Genomic DNA, 17,255 nt, shown 5'->3' with positions numbered 1-17,255 from the left:
GCCAGACTCTATCACTTTAACAGAGGGAAGCAACCCCAAACAAATAAAAGATCTTTCTCACAAGTGTCAATTCTGAGTGTAAACATGTCATCATCTGCCAATGAGCATGTAGTATCAGAATTGGCTTCTAAGCCCTTGGAATTTCAAAGATCTAAGAACCAGAAATAGTGGAAAAGAACGTTCAGGATGTAACCTTATCCCTATGAGCAAGGTTATATAATAGTAATAATAATAATTATTATTATATAAAATATTTGTTAAGGACATACTCAAGCTTATACATGTTAAATGACCTCTCAAGTTCTTGAGTACTTTGACCAGGTTATGAGAAGTCTGTTTAGAGTGTTCATTTGTGTGTATGTCGTGGATGGAAGAAGACATTAAAAGTTAGCAAGTAAAAGGGTCTAAAACCACAATGGATTGGTACATGGAAACAACCAATTTGATTACAGTTTTCACTTTAAATTCCTTTACAAACTAGAATGTTATTATTTGCCATTTAACAGTGATTTAATATCCCTTTACCATTACACCTTTCTAATAATGCATAGGTTAGGTTAAAAAAATTAAAGTTTCCTTCCCAAGCTACCCAACTAGACAACAGTGCCATCTAGTGGCCTAAACATACCACAGCCAACGTTTTGGGGGTGGGGGCAGGGGTACTAAGATAGCAGATGCAATGCTAATTAGTGGCACCAAAGCCACACATAGGTCATACAAAGTCATCCAGAACAAACACGCTCATTCAGTTGGAAGACCCCCTCTCCCAAAGCTTCACCAGTTCCATGGAGAGTACCACCACCAATAAACAAAGTTGTGATCTGCCTCATTTCCTTTCCTTTGAACTTTAAAATCCATTTCTCATTCCTCTGTTTAAAAACTGTCTGAAAATATTTCCAAACATTCTCATATTTACAATAAGGTTTTTGCCCTATATCACCATGACGAGGTAGAGAAATAGGTATAAGGTCGCTAATGAAGACCAAGAACTCCACAGGAATGAATGAAAGATACAGGGAACTCCACAGGGAGTCAGTCCAAGCCATAGCAGAGATCTAGAATTTGCCTAAGAATGAGCAAGCAAGAGCTAAGCTTTGGTCTAAACAAGACAAAGATTTAAGGCATAGAATGTAGGAAAAGGCTTATAAGAGGGAAGAGATGCAGCTTCATCTGACATTCCCAATAGTCTAGAGATAAATACTCTTAGCAAACATCCCTGGCGGCCTTTTTTTAGTTAAAATCAGATACTCACTGCTCCTCCTGATTTACTGGAAGCCTTATGTAATCCTCTACTTCTGCAACCAGGTCTCTTATTGCAACCACCATCAACATGCCGAGAGAACATGGAGGGCATGGAGAACCATGCCCAGGACTGGACCATTATCAGAACACCACTGATGAGTTCTTGCCAAGCACCACCTCTGACACAGTTAAGATCATGATGGATGGGTGAGTACATACACAACAGCCACTAAGTCTTTTTTTTTTTTTAGCCCATTTTTGACAAAATAAAGATGAAAGCACAAAGCATGGGTTCATCTTGGTTTGCACTAAAGGAACAGAGAGAAAGTTGGAAGAGGTAATTTTCAGACATTCAAATATGTGCATCTCCAAAATTTGCATCAGAGGCTGAGCCATGCCCATGCAAATGGTTCTTAGTTCAAATTTGTGTCAGAAAAGTCTGGAACACACTTGCTTCCCCCTATGCAAATCTCCTAGGAAAGCAGGCACTGGTTCTTACCTATAATAAAAAGAATCTCCACTGCAATGTCGCTGACTGTTGTGCTCCGAGTCGTGGACAGGTCGTCGTTGCCAATAAAGCAAACGTTGTAAGGTACGGTCACGGCAACATAAAACGTCGCCAAGAGAATAAGCCAGTCCCAGCCGGCTTTAAAAGTGCTAAAATGCAAAAGTATGAATTTGGACTTTTTTGCATCGGAAACTTTATATTCCGGAAACGCTGGTTTATCTACGAAAACATTCTGTGGATAAACACAAAGAGAAGAGAAGGGAGACACAACATTAGAAATCAGGATCACACAGCCTTAGACACAAGTCTGTGAGGAGGATCGTTTATACATACAATGTCAGTCTATCTTACAAATGGATTTTAGAAGTTGGTGATGCAAAAAGTAGAGATGTATATACTAAAATTGAGCAGAGATCTTTGTTATAGGTTATAGAAACATGCAGAGTTTAGTCATGAATGTTAACTGAGCAATCCAGATTTTGTTCATTAAAAATGAAAAGATAGTTACTTAAAATATCACCTATAAACTTCCACAAGTTGAAAATATAATTCTACACACATTTTAAACACAAAGATACATTTATATCCTTATTGTCATGAGATCATTGCATATAATTATAATTTTGAGGTGACAATCATTAGCTAAAGAATATATTTGACCTGAAATCCTTCTAATGATAACGAAGGTACAATTTTCCCCCTCTAGAGAGAGATTATATGATCAACATTCTATTTTAAACATTCTATTTTAAATAGCTGTGTACATTTCTTTCTAAATATAACCCAGTTCTTATAACTACTTGCATTTTTGCATTGTGTTTTTTGTGAAGTTTCAAGCTGGGAACCCATATTTCATAACCTTGATTGATATGGATTCAGTTTGACACTAACTAGCTCTGGTTAAGGTGGAAAGGGAGAAATGATCACTTTGGAGTTACTATTCAAATCATGGGAGGAGAAAGGCAATGTTCACCATGCAGCTGATTAAATGCGGAAGAATAGCTGGAGTTTTTACAGCTGCAAAAGCACTTGACTTTGAAAGCAGTCAAAATTGATGAACAGCTCTCCTTATTGCTATGAGACAAAGGGAGGTGCAACAATAGCATGTGTGGAAGTTTGACAAGCCTATGACCAGACACTTGTCGACCTCGCTTTAACCTCAATTAATGAGAAATACAAGATTGGTAATGGAAACTGAAATGTCAAAGTTAAGTTGAATGAACGGAACAGTTAAAAGTTCTGGGATACATGTTACTTGCAGGGCACAATGTGTTTTCTTATTTCAGCCATAGAGGAAAGAACCAATTAATGTATTTTGTTCAGGGAGCCCTGAAACACTTGAGAGCTCAAGAAAGGTTCAGAGTGATCGGAACACTCAGCCCTTTAGTGGTAACTATCAGTAATGAGATATTTCTACTACCTTAATATTAAGGCACCCGTTATCTTGCATCTTTTCTTGGTAGGCAACCCTAAAACATGTTTTTACTTTCAGTTAATATTCTTACTTAACCCACACAGGAAGCTCATATTGTCAGGGTTTCCTGGCGAGAAACTGCTTCACCACTTTCAGATTGTTTTTTGATGCCTATCTGCCACTGCATCTACTAAACCACCATTGGCACTAAAGAATATACTTCAAAATTAATAAATAATATATGTCTAAAATTGAGACTAATTGGTACTTGACCTTTCTCCTTCATCTCATTCTATAGTTTCCAGGATCAGGTTCCAAAGATAGATTTTGGCATAGAGTTGAAAAGAGGAGAATGAAGTACAACTGTTGGGCTTATCAAAGCTTAGGTTAGTGCATAGAAGAGAGTTAGGGTCCAAAGGTATTAATAGCCTCAAGGTTGATAAGCACTGCATCTACTTTACAATAGGACATGATGCATTCTAATAGAATTTTTAAAAAAATATTTACTACAGTAAGACATCACCAGAAACCATAAAGGACTATCTCAATTTCTAGCCAAGTAAGTCTTTTCCCATAGTGTTACAGAAATAAAAACTTTATCTTGTTTGTGGAGAAGCCAACCCTAGGAATGAGGGTCAGGAAAAGCCAAGAAGTAAAGTATTTTCTTTGGATTATATTGATTATGTGAATCACAAGTGATGCTGATGTAAAAGGTCAGCAATATATTAGTTATATCCACAAATCACAAAATAAGTCACAAGCTTTCATTTTTATAGGCTACTTAAAATGTATTAGTTAAAATGGTTTTAAAAGATACTGACAAACTAACACATCTCAGGTTAGATTTAAGCTTTGAGTTTAGATTTAAACTCAAATCCTATATACATCTTGACACAATCACCTGAGTGAAAAAAAAAAAATAGATGCTTCTCTCCTCCCACCTCATTTGTCAAGTTTTATCAAAAATCTTTTTGGAAGAAAATTTCTTATAATTGGAAAGAATGCTTTTAGCAAGTAGGAAGAAAAAGACATTATTTGTAACCCTGAAACATATGGAGTTTGCCTAAAGAATAATACAAGCAACAATTCCCAAATATTGTTTATTAATTTTGAAGCATATTCTTTAGTACCAATGGTGTTTTAGCTATTTGACCTCCACCCCATAAATTATTGAAACACAATGGTTAAGGCTAATGTCTAATTAAGCTGTTTCCAAAACTATTTTTGCAGTATTTCTTTAAAACTAACTTCTGAATGAGCAAACGGAGAAGAAAATGTTTCTGCGTTCACTACACAGAGGATCCTAGCGGAGTGTACCCTTGGATGACGATTAGTAGTACCCTGCTGGTAATACTCGACCATTTAAAGCACTCTCCTTTTAAGCTCCCAAGGCGCTCCTGTTGGAGACACTTGCATCATCCCAGTGCCGTTTAATAGAGTAACAAATCAAGGAAAGCAGAAATGAAACACCTTTTCCAAGATGTTTCCGGCAGGGTAAGAGCCGTGACTAAAAGGTGTTACATCTTGATTGGGATGGAACCTTGCTAAGGGCCTGCTGAGATCTTTTGTCTGTGGCTGGATCATATATTCTTAGTCCACAGAACTGCATCAGAGAGGCAGCGGGGTAGGGTCAGAGGCACAGGGTCTCTGAGTCAGATTCACAGCTGGCTTCCACACCCACTGCTCTACTTTGGAGATCTCCCTAGGTTGTTCTTTTCCATCATTCACACATTACTAATAAACATCATCTCTGGTACTGGCTAAGGGTAAGAATCAAACAATATGATGTATGTAAAAGGGATTTGGAAATAGAGAGCTACACAAATATTAAGAAATGTGTGTGTGTGTGTGTATGTGTGAATAGCCTGATTTCCCAAAGATTGATTGATTAGCTAATAAACTGCCCGGATCTTTTTTCCTCTTCTTCCTTCTCTCTTCCTGCTCTTTTAGCTAGTCTACCCTGTTTTCCTTGAAAGGAGATAATGAACAGGGCCTTTTCTGATTCCATACTTTGCTTCTAGAAGTAAGAGTTACCTGAATTGCTAAATCACTGTGTGGATTAGACATCCGTAATTACTGTGTATTATTTTTATGTTCCACCTTGATGTCTGTACTTCTTAAATGAATGGCAACTTAGCTAATTAGCTAAGCGGTGGGAATTATGATTTTTAAAATGAGTTTTTAAGTAGTGTTCTGTACTTTGTTCACTCTAAAGGGGAAAACAGCATGTTCAGCAAATGCATTTTAAAGCTCAATACTACTTGCTACATTGAAATGATTCTCAGGGAAAGGCTGGAAGATAGTGTCAGCTTTCAGCATTGCCGAATCTCTGGCTAATATTTGTGTAGGTGCTTTGCTGGGTGACTTGAATAGAATCAAACCCAGATGTGGTTACCTTCGTTTCTCCCCAGAACTTGTTTAGTCACTAAGGCTGACTTGGTAACTGAAGGGAGATGTAAATAGGAACCCGAGTAGGATCCATGGATCAAGCCTGGTGCCCTGTTTCAAGTCTATCTATAGACTCTCCGGAAATCCATGTGACACTGAGGCACATATATCCCCAGAAAAGCTTTAAGTCAAGACAAAATATGGTAAACAGTGTTTGACTCTCAACAGTGGCGCATGGCAGGTCAGCGCCAGCATGGCCGATGGCCCTGGAGCACAAATGGACCCCAACAGCTTGTTCTGGCTTCCAGAGGGAGTCACAATGAAGCAGAACCAGGTTTGCAGCATTTCGCTGTCAGATTTCCCTCCACACCTGGGCAAATGCCTCCTTCTTTGTTGGTCACACTCAGAGAAGTGGATATTTTGTATGTCTGATGCGTGACTCAGTTTTATCAAAGCATTTGTATGTCAGATTAGGTAGTCTCAAGCTCCCCCGTACAAAGTAAGATGCCAAAGAATCCTCTTGTGCCCCTAATTCCCAGAACTTCTGGATCTTAGATCGATTCCCAAATAGTTCTGGTTGTTTGATGTGATTTTTTCTAATGTCACTGGCAAGTTAGACCCTTAGTATTTATGTATACCACCCCTAGTCAGACATGCCCCAAAATTATCCTTGAGTATCTACAACCAAACAGACATAGTTCTGGCCTTCTCAGTGAAGTCTGTTAGTGCTAAGAACCAATTAAGAAATTAAGTGTGAAATCCTGGCAGATATGTGTCATGTAAAACTCTGTAGAATCACCTTTTTAAGGCACAGTTATTTGCTGTGGCTTTTGACAGATAAGCAACAGGTTTCAGAAAGTAGCTCTACTGTTACTTACTAAGAGCGTAACTTTTTACAAAGTTGAATAATGTATGGCATGTAATTTCAAATTCAATGTTATACTGTGTGCAATTTCCAACTGTGTTTTGTATAAAACATAATTTTTTAAAGAGGAGTAATGATTTTGATTTGTTCATGGTCCCCCTGGATAAAATCAGTACGTGAAATTAGATAAAGTGCAAAGTAGATGCCACTAAAATTTAATTTGAGAAATTTTAACCAACATACTATGAATGTGTAATAAGACTTGCTGCATCATCTTGTCCAGAAAATCTAGCCAGTGTCTCCCCATTTACAGCGCCCCTAGTATCCTATTGTACTGACCGCAATATTCTAATCTCTCTGCTGTGATAACACAATGATTAAGCACTTTTATTACAGAAATGCCTCATGACTACTGACCTTTTCCGGTTTGTTCTGTATAGGAAAGCACAAGCCAAAGTGGAAAAAAATCTAGGAAAGCCAATAAAAGAGTAAATGGAGCCTTTCTTTAAGTGAATCAAACATTGCCACCAGGGGAAAGTCTAGCATTCAGAGTGTACACACATATCCACCTACATTATTTATTTTCAATTTGTTCTTTTCTCTTCTTTGCAGGTGCCCAGAGATGTGATAAAGGACCGCTCGACTCCGTCTCCGGGCTGAGTCGAAGTGGGTTCCTGCTCTTGATCTCCCTTTGGCTTTGTCTAGGGGAAAATAAAACTCATTAAGCACCAATAAATGCATCATTTCATCTCAAGAAAGTCAAGTTTAGACAGTTCCCTTTCAAGAGCACAAGGCTTCTGCTGACATTTAAAATTTTAGTCCTTTATAATTTATATATTTTAATGAGCATAATAATTGCATTAGTTTTTAAAATAAAAGTAGACATACATGAGCATAGAGGAACTTTAAAAAGTAGTTTCAGAAAACTATTAAAATATTAAACAAAAAATTCTCACCTCTTTTTTCCTATTTTTCCATACTCATACCCCAAATTCTACTCCCAATATGTTTTTCTTTATTTCCCCCAGAAACATATCTAATATATATCCTGTATCTACATTTATATAATTTTTTCATAAATGGAAGTTTATAATAAATTCTTACATATTATTTTTTCACATTATAATAACTTGTAAACTATTCCAAAATGCACATTGTATTTCTTCTCACATTCTTAATAGCTAAGCATTTACCATGTTAAGTATATAACTTACCTTATTTATTTTACTATTTCCTTATCATGCACTTTTAGATTTATCCAGGATTAAAAAACACACCAAAAAACTATATAGCTAATCCTGCAATAAAAGTTCTTAAACACTTTGCATAGAGCTTTGCACTGGTGAGTCAGCATATTCAGCAAATAAATGACTAGGAGTGGATATGTTCATTTTAAATTTTGATATACGTATTTCAAATTTCATTCTAGCAATTTACATTTGAAGCCAGAGTTGAATGGATGTGCCTGCTGTACCACACATACATCAAAATTATGAAATATAAAATGAGTGCTGCCTGACATTTTGATAGTTTAAAACATCATATTGTTTGAATTTGCATTTTCAAAATTATGAATGAGGGTGAACCTTCATTTAAATATTCATTGTCTATTTGAATTTATTTTTATGAAATCTGTTCATATTTTTGCCAATTTTGAAGTTAAGTTGGTATTTTTCTATTGATTTGTAAGAGCTCTTTGTGTACTAATTGCCACTTTCTTATCATATATGCTGCCCAGTGTTCCCATTTTGTTACTTGAGTTTAGATTTAATTTATGCAGTATAAATAAACATTTTAAAATTTTATGTTGTCCCATTTATCAATCTATTTGAGGTGTCTAGACATTATGGCCTGCATAACCAAACTGTCTTCACTCAAAAATTATTTTAAAAATATATGCATGCATTCTTCCAACATCTTTATGCCTACTTTTATTTTCAGCAATTAAATATTTAATTCGACTGGACTCTATGTCAGTAAAATTAGGTAGGGACTTGCTATTTTTTTCCAAAGGGTTATTGTCAAATATAAAGAAATCAATCAATTATATGACATTAAGAAACATTAGTCTTTGGTTTGGTCAGTCGATAAACATAATTATTCGTAAATAAATGATTGCAATAACTGCAAAATATAAAAATTAAAAATGATTCTTTAAGCTTCATCATCAAATCTCCATAGTATTATGAAAGCTCTTTGATTCCTCTCCTTCACAAAAATGATTTGGTTTAGTTGCTACCTTGGGGATAGACTACAACTATTATCAATGGCTACTGTATGCCAGGTCCTGTTCTAGATTTTCAGTATTTATTGTTTCAATTAATCCTCATAAATATTATCATCCTCCATTTACAGATGAGAGAATTGAAAGGTTTAATATCATATGATCACACAGCAGTAAGGAGTAGAGACAGTATGTGAAGCCAGCATGTATTGAATGTCATATAGACTAATTTGTATCACTGTCCCTGCCTATCTGAGCTTGGACTCCAAGTCTTTCAAGAATTTAATCATTCTCCATTCCCACTTCACTCTGGGATGCTTTTAATGACTAGAAAATAGGATTTTTTATTCACTGCCAAAGTCTAATCTGATGCTACATGGTTGTCAGTTTTTAATTATTCACCTTTTGATTTACATTGAAAGAGTGTTTAAAATAAAACATGATATAGTCTATAGACTTAGATCACTAAAAACAGATTAGAAAACACATGGTAAAACATCAAAAAGGTCAGTTTTTTGGAAACTCAGGGCTGAACAAAGCACATTTCATTGTACTGCTGTAAGTTAAGATCTTGTCTTTATGTGGTCAACATTTTGGTTTGTAGAAACTCTTATAAGTTGTGTCTGAAAATGTAATTATTAATCCATCAGGGAGTAACTTTAAATATATGCAAATGTGAAAACAGTCAGATTTTTAAGCCAATGTCTATAGAAATGTGGTAGGAACGGCCAGCAGCTGCTTACGCAGTGTGAGGGAGCATCACAATGCCAGGTGGAATTGCAAAGCTAACTACAAAATGGACCAGATTAGAGTTTTGACAGCTAATAAGCCAGTTCCTTTTTCAGTGGAGAAGTCTAATTAATAGCTGAGATTTTCTAAATCCAACAGCAATTTGATAGTCTTAAAAAGAGCCCCTCAAAGGGAGATGTCAAAGAACTGTATCTGTATTGGTCTTAGCTCTAAATGGAATAAAAATATGTTTCTTTAAAAACTTTTGTCACAATTTACACACTCATGCAAGATTGGGGTTGAAAATCATTCCACTTAGTGATCTAAAATCTCCCAAGCAGAGGAAAGAGGTCAGAGTGGTCCTGGGTTGATGACTCCTAACTAAAAAAATTACAAATAGAGAACAGCTCATTTAAAAAAATATGTAGGTACAAAATATGTATGACAGCAATATTTGTAATTTGCACATGTACACAAACACATAAATATATACACATATGCAATATACATGTATATTCATGTGTGAAACTAGAAACTAGCCAATTGTCCATAAACAAAAGAATGCATAATTGCTGGGCTATTTATGATATGGGCTATTACAACTTCATGATATGGGCTATTACAACTTCTATTAAACTGGACTCATGTGGGAATAAATGGAAAATGAATGAAATAATTAGCATAGAAATACCTCAGAAACAAAATATTGAGTACAAAAGAAATAGAACACAGATAAAATGGCAACATTTTTATAATGTTCACACACATGCAAAACTAAAACTAAAGAACATATTGTTTAGGAAATGTATATGCTGTAAAATTATGCATACTCACATACTCACATGACTACAGCTACCTACTAAGAGACTGGAAAATATAGTCTCTAGCTGGGCCACCATGTTTCTTACTAAATAGCATTCGTAGAATTCTATTCCCTAAACTGGATTTTTGGTGTATGGGGATTTGTAATAATATTTTCATATTACATATGTTTTTTATTATAAAGTATTTCACAGCCAAAAAGAGACAAGACTAGAATGGTTTTGAACCATTGAACAGTGGAACCTGACTAATCTCTTTGGGGTGGTGATGGTGGTGAGGGTGGAGCATCAATTGCTTAAGATGTATGACTAATGGATTTCCTTCCCCTTCCCCTTTTCCTTTCCCTTCCTCCCTCCCTTCCATCCTTTCTTCTTCCCTTCCCTTCCCTCTCTCCTCTCTCCTCTCTCCTCTCTCCTCTCTCCTCTCTCGCCTCTCTCTCTCTCTTTCTTCTTCCCTCCCTCCCTCCCACTCTTCCTCTCTTTCTCATTGACTTTGGAGGTGAAGTCAAATGTCAAATGCTAAGAATGAGGGTTTAATTACTAGGAGCTGGTCGTTTGAAGACAATAAGGAGTGCTTGAAACATCTGTTGTAGGGGATGGACTGTCAAGCCCTGGAGTGAAAGTGATAGATTTGTTGGGGAATTTGACTGCCCTTTTTGAGACTGCAAATAATAAATTTAAAGGGGGTTCCCATCTGTCCTAGTGTAGGTTTTATACCAGCAATCCTTAGCAACCTGTGTGCAGACCAGAGAAAATAGTTGGTTATGAGTTTACAGCTTTGCTAGATGGATAAAGAAAAAATACTGAGGTGTAAGAGTATATGCAAACAAGACTTTAAAATTATGAACCATGAAAGCTAAGGTAAAGAACAAAGTAAACAGTAGTGAACTAACAGGAAGAAGGTGAAGATTTCAATGTTTTGGCGATTACCATCAGGTCAAAAATTGTAGGTAAGTGAGTAACATGTTAGGGGAGGAGGTGCTAGGTATGTCATTAAGCAGGACTGTTAAATAAGCAATTTCAGTTACTGAGCAATACTGAGGATAATTTCCAGAAAAAAATTAAATGTTATGTTTATACTCCAGTGAGTTAGGACTTTTCAATAAAGCATCATGTATTGGCAGTATTCCCTTAGCCCCTAACATGTTCTAGGCATTAGCCTAGGAACTTTGTCTTCATTCTCATTTAATTCTCACTTTGATAGGCATTAGTTTTTCCACTTATTAAAAAGCAAACTAAAGGTCATAGAAATTGTGTAATTTGGAAAAATTCAAAGTGGGAAGGCTGATTTGAATTCTTACTGATTTTACTTGAAAGCTCATGTTTTTCCCACCTTACTATAGTAGACAACTAGGGAGAATATTCTTATTAGATATTTTTACTTATCTGTGCTACCTGTTGAGTCAAAATGGATCTTATCTCCTAAACAGGAATTGTTTCCTTTGTGGTCTTTTCTTCTCCCATCTTACTCCTTGCCTCAAAAGAGATATACACTGGAAAATGTTCCCTCTCTGTTTATTTTAGGTTACATTTCTTTTCCACTTCCCCTCATGTCCTCTCTTTTATGCTGTAAAATACTTAAATAATACATCTTTTACATATTAGAACATGTGTTCCATTTAAATATTAATCCAGACTTCTGGTTCAAGATGGCTTTTAAAAAAACCCATATTAGAGAACTACAAGAACATTTAAAATATATGAGTTCACATGCTCTGAATCATACAATTTTGAAAGCAGAAAATCATTAGAAACCCAAATCAAATTGAAAAACAAAAACAAAATCACAATAAAATAATTTAACCTGTCTTAGAAATTGGTAGATTGTGGTGGCAATAAATAAATAAAATTATAGGGAATTTAAATACTAATTATCAATAATTAATCGGCATATATCTATGGTGATGTCCAACATAGAATATCCATTCTTTTCACATGCTTATGGAATATTCACAACAATTGATTTTATTCTGCAAAGACAACTTCAAGCCAAAACCGGTTTGGCTCAGTGGATAGAGCGTCGGCCTGCGGACTGAAGGGTCCCAGGTTCGATTCCGGTCAAGGGCATGTACCTGGGTTGCGGGCACATCCCCAGTAGGAGATGTGCAGGAGGCGGCTGATCGATGTTTCTCTCTCATCGATGTTTCTAACTCTCTATCTCTCTCCCTTCCTCTCTATAAAAAAATCAATAAAATATATTAAAAAAAAAAAAAGACAACTTCAAAAAGATTACAAAAAGTAGGTCACATGGGTGAGAAAAATCTTCCCTCTACTTCAAATTCTAAGCATTTGGATTTTCCCCAAAGTTTTTATGTAACTTCATTTTAAAAGAAATTAGTAAATAAAATTAATAGACTTGGAAATACGTGAATATTATGTTTAAAAAGAAATAATGTTACCAAATATTTGATATCCAAACCCAATAGATATGATCAAAGATGGATCAGAGGAAAATTAATACTTAAAGTGCATGCATCATAAAATATATCACATATAAATATCCAACACATGACACAAAAGATATTTAAAATGTAAAATATATGGAACTTTTCAAGTCACAAAATAAATATATTTTATAACGAGAAATCCAAATAAGAGTAAACTAAAAGGATATAGAAATGGAAGTAAAATAAAGAAAATAAAAAACAAAGTTTAAAAAATATGGTTAATAAAACCAAAAAAGATAAAATAATTAAACTTCTAGCAATTGTATTTAGGGAGAAAAATAGAGATAACACAAACACTATTTTAAAAAATTTAAAAGCACCATGAATTTAGAAAAACTTAAAAATTATGAATTACTTTGCATACAATTATATCAGCATAGTCTTCTAGATTAACTGAATACCTTGAGGGAGATACAACCAATTAGTAAAATAGGCTCCCAAAGAAGTAATAACCTTGAATGGACTAATAACTGTGGAATAAAAGTCAATAAAGAGTCCATCTCACACTGCTTATCACTCCACACTAAAGCCTACTTCAGATGGTTTTAAAGGTCAATGTTATCAAGCCTTAAAGGAACAAATAATTGTTTTAAAGCCTCAGAGAACAAAAAAGACTGAAAATTTCTGAATGCAATCTACAAGTCTGGAAAACTGATACCAAAACTATAAAACTATATTTACCACTTTAAATATAGATCCAAAGATCTTAAACAAAACATTAGTGTACTGAATATTAAAAGGAAATATACCATGCCTATGTGGGATTATGCCAACAATGGCTTCATTTTAGGGAATCTTAATATAATTTACAAAGAAGCAAAGGCATATTATCATCTCAATAAGTACTGATTTTAAAAATATAATTAAATATTCTTGTGTGTGTTTTTTTATAATTTCATGATAAGCAAGCAATAGGAGGGATCTTCTTTAATTTAATAGAGGATATCTATCAGTAACCAAGGGAAAACTCATATTTAATGGGTGACATTAGAAGCTTCACAGTTTTTGTAATTTGTAAAAGGGCCAAAACTTTTCAAAGAAAATGCAAATTCATTATGAAAAATTTAAAAATACCGAAAAAATTAAAAAGTATAGAATGCTTGGTTATTTTCAATATCAAGAGTTTTGTGCATTTCCTTTTAAAATTTTAGTGCATTTATTTTTCATACTCAATTGCAGTTATAGAGTACATAAACATTTATTCTTTGAATATGAAAAAAATAATACGTGTACATTTTACAAAATTGAGAAATGTAAAATAGCATAAAGTAGAAAATGAATGTCTTTCATAATACTGACTTCCAGAAATAATTTAACATTTGGTGAATTGGTTTTTTATTTTGTTCTAGGCTTTTTGTTTTGTTTTGACATCATATTATATTCAGTGAAAAAAGCTAATCTCAAAAGGTTACATGCTACATGATTCTATTTATGTAACATTCTCTAATTGTTGGAGACAAAGGACAGATTATCTGTAGGGATGGTGCAGGGTAGGGGGTAGTATGACTATATAAGGGTAGTAAGAGGGAAACATTTGTAGTGATAAAATAGTTCTATATCTTGCTTGTGGTGGTAGTCACACAAATGTACCCATGTAATAAAACTGCACAGCACTATACACACATACCAGTGGCAATTTTCTAGTTTTGATATTACACTATAATTATGTAAGTTGTAACTATTGGGAGCAACTGGGATCTCTCTCTGTCTCTCTCTCTCTCTCTCTCATGTCCTTGAAAATGCCTATAAATCTGTAACTATTTTAAAATACAGTGAGGCCTTGACTTACAAGTGTCCCGACTATCGAGTTTTTCGAGATACGAGCCATCTCTCAGCCGATTTTTTGCTTTGAGTTGCGAGCTAAAATTTGGGTTACGAGCCAGCTTCAGATACCCCACCACTAGTTGGCACAGTGAACGTCACAGTGAACGCCACAACATCAGCCCAGCATCACGTGTCTCACTCGTTCACTTTTTGATTTGACATACGAGTAATTTGAGTTATGAGCTCCGTCACAGAATGAATTAAACTCGTAAGTCAAGGCCCCACTGTAGAGTAAAAAAATAGTTTTCATGTTGTGTCTAGGTATTGGTCTGCTTTCACTGATTTTGAGTGTAGCATATCGAGGCCTTTTAAGTGCTTTTAACACTGGAGAATCTAAGCTGCATGAAGGCCTGGAGCTGGTTTTTCCTGGCCCATCCCGAGAGTTTGTGTCAATATGCGAAAGTAGTCCTTCCTTAAAGCATATTACATCTATTTTTTATAAAATTGGTACACTAAACTGATCTTATTAGAATATGACATTTTATTGTTATATTCTATCATAAAAATATACAAATCACACATCTACAAAGCAAATGCATATATTTTTATATCTCACCTTTATACATTTTATGAGATATAGATGACTTACTGTTATTACTAGTATTTAAAATAGAGCCTTTTCCATAATAAATTTTTTAATGAAGAGTTGAACAAAATAAGAAAAATACTGCCCTAACCAGTTTGGCTCGGTGGATAGAGCATCAGCCTGCGGACTGAAAGGTCCCAGGTTAGATTCCGATCAAGGGCATGTACCTTGGTTGTGGGCATATCACCAGTAGGAGGTGTGCAGGAGGCAGCTGATTGATGTTTCTCTCTCATCGATGTTTCTTACTCTCTATCCCTCTCCCTTCCTCTCTGTAAAAAACCAATAAAATATATTTTAAAAAAAAGAAAAATACTTCCTCATTATATATTTTGTACAGCACTATGTATTTGCATATTTGTGGATTATTGGGAATTTGGCTACATGCTTTGCCTATCAGATAATTATTATCACCATCATTATTTTCATCTCTCATCTTTTTTAGTTTATTTCTCAGAAAAATACTCAAAATCCTGTGCATAGACTTGATTTTATATTTTATAGTCATCTATGTTTTATACCAATTCTGATATAATTATTTTCAGTTTATTTATTTACATCATGAAGTCAACATTTTACTGAGTGTAACATATCTACACTAATAAAAGAGAAAGATGCAAATTGACTGTACCTTCGTGGCACCACCAGCCAATCAGGAGTGAGTATGCAAATTAACCCAACAAAGATGGCGGGTTAGTTTGCATACACAGGCACTGAGTGGCTGGGGGCGGGGCAGGATGCTTGCATCGTCGCCATGGTGACAACGCAGGCGTTCTGCACCACCCCAGCTGCTCTGGGCCTCTGGGCAGTGTGGGAAGGTAGCTCCGGGCCTGAGCAAAGGCGGTGCCAGCAGCCAGGGGAAGGAAGGCCCATTCTTGCACGAATCTTCGTGCATCGGGCCTCTAGTATATATATAAACCCAGACAAATCAAAAGTGTGCAGCTTGATTTCTGGTTGGTACTGATCTTGAATATCTAAATCAAGAAAAGATATTATATAGGTAGATGTAGACATAAGTATTATATGTGTCTCCCATTAGTTCTGTTTTTCTGTAGCACTCTGTCTCTGGTACACCCATTGCCCAGCTTCAACAAGTATGAATGCTGTATAGTCTTGTTTAGTTCCACCCACTTCACTCCTTCAGTTTCTTTTGATGCAAATTTGAGGCAGCATAGCTACTTATCTTCTTATCTAGCTACCTATCTATCATTGATCTATTATCTATCTATCTACATATATAAATACATACTAGAGGCCCGGTGCACAAAATTCATGCATGAGGGGGAGGAGGTGGGGGAGGGGGTGTCCCTCCACCCAGCCTGTGCCCTCTCATAGTCCTGGAACCCTTGGGGGATGTCCGACTGATGTCTTAGGCCCATGCTCCTGCATTGAGCATCTGCCCCTGGTAGTCAGTGCATGTCATAGCAACCAGTTGTTCTGCCCTTCGGTCGATTGCATATTAGCCTTTTATTTTATAGGATATGATAAAAAGTTTTAAAAGCAGAATCAATATATGTCACTATATCATCATAAATGTATAACCATATTTTAAAATATGATCAAATATTCAGTCATTGAGGAACCATGACTTTTAATTGGAATTCTTAGATTCCCAGGGGATTCCCATTCCCAGGGATGGGAATGTGTGAGTGTGGGACAGGAAAAAGCTACCAGATAATGTACTTGGTCAAGAAGCCCCATTTCTCTGTATCTATCTTATAAAATGAGCTTCAAAATGAGATTCAATTCAATGAAAGAACTGTCATTTAAAGAAAATGGATATTACTAAATAGGTATTCTTGAGTCAAAATAAGAGAGTAGTATTAGTTCTACTTTGTTCAAACTAGAAAAAAAAAGTACATTTAGTAGAAAAGTGTATTGAATAATGAAGCAGGTGTTTTAGCTCTACTCAATTTCTTGTCTGGAAGACATAGCATTATATGGCTTAAAAAGCTTGCTACTCAGAATTTAATACAGAGATAGAGGCAAGTGAGTTATTAATGGTTATTAGTGTTACTTAATACGGTTCTTTATTAATCTCTTTATATATTGATTTCAGTTGTTTTGTGTGAGGAATTTAAGTCACTGGTTAGGAAAAGTTTGGGAGGAGCATTTATGCAAGATTGGCTAAAAAGACAGAGAGAATTATTTTAGAATTTAATGGCAGGCCTTCAATTTCCTTTGAATAGACCTCTTATTGAATTAGAAGA

General features: G+C 35.3%; 1 protein-coding gene across 1 annotated transcript in view; it reads right to left on the bottom strand.

Annotated features, from left to right (window-relative positions):
• The window catches only part of KCNH8 (potassium channel, voltage gated eag related subfamily H, member 8), a 280,000-nt gene that overhangs the window by 111,126 nt on the left and 151,619 nt on the right, over positions 1 to 17,255 (bottom strand). The window contains exons 4-5 of the mRNA XM_005863634.2: positions 6,991 to 7,118; positions 1,742 to 1,982 (exon numbers count right to left, since the gene is read on the bottom strand). Of these exons, the coding sequence (XP_005863696.1) occupies positions 1,742 to 1,982; positions 6,991 to 7,118 (369 nt within the window). The remainder of the gene's footprint in view (positions 1 to 1,741; positions 1,983 to 6,990; positions 7,119 to 17,255) is intronic.

This window comes from Myotis brandtii, unplaced genomic scaffold (genome assembly GCF_000412655.1).
Source record: "Myotis brandtii unplaced genomic scaffold, ASM41265v1 scaffold18, whole genome shotgun sequence".
In the NCBI taxonomy this organism is placed as follows: domain Eukaryota; kingdom Metazoa; phylum Chordata; class Mammalia; order Chiroptera; family Vespertilionidae; genus Myotis; species Myotis brandtii.
This window is presented reverse-complemented; position numbering and strand designations above follow the sequence as displayed.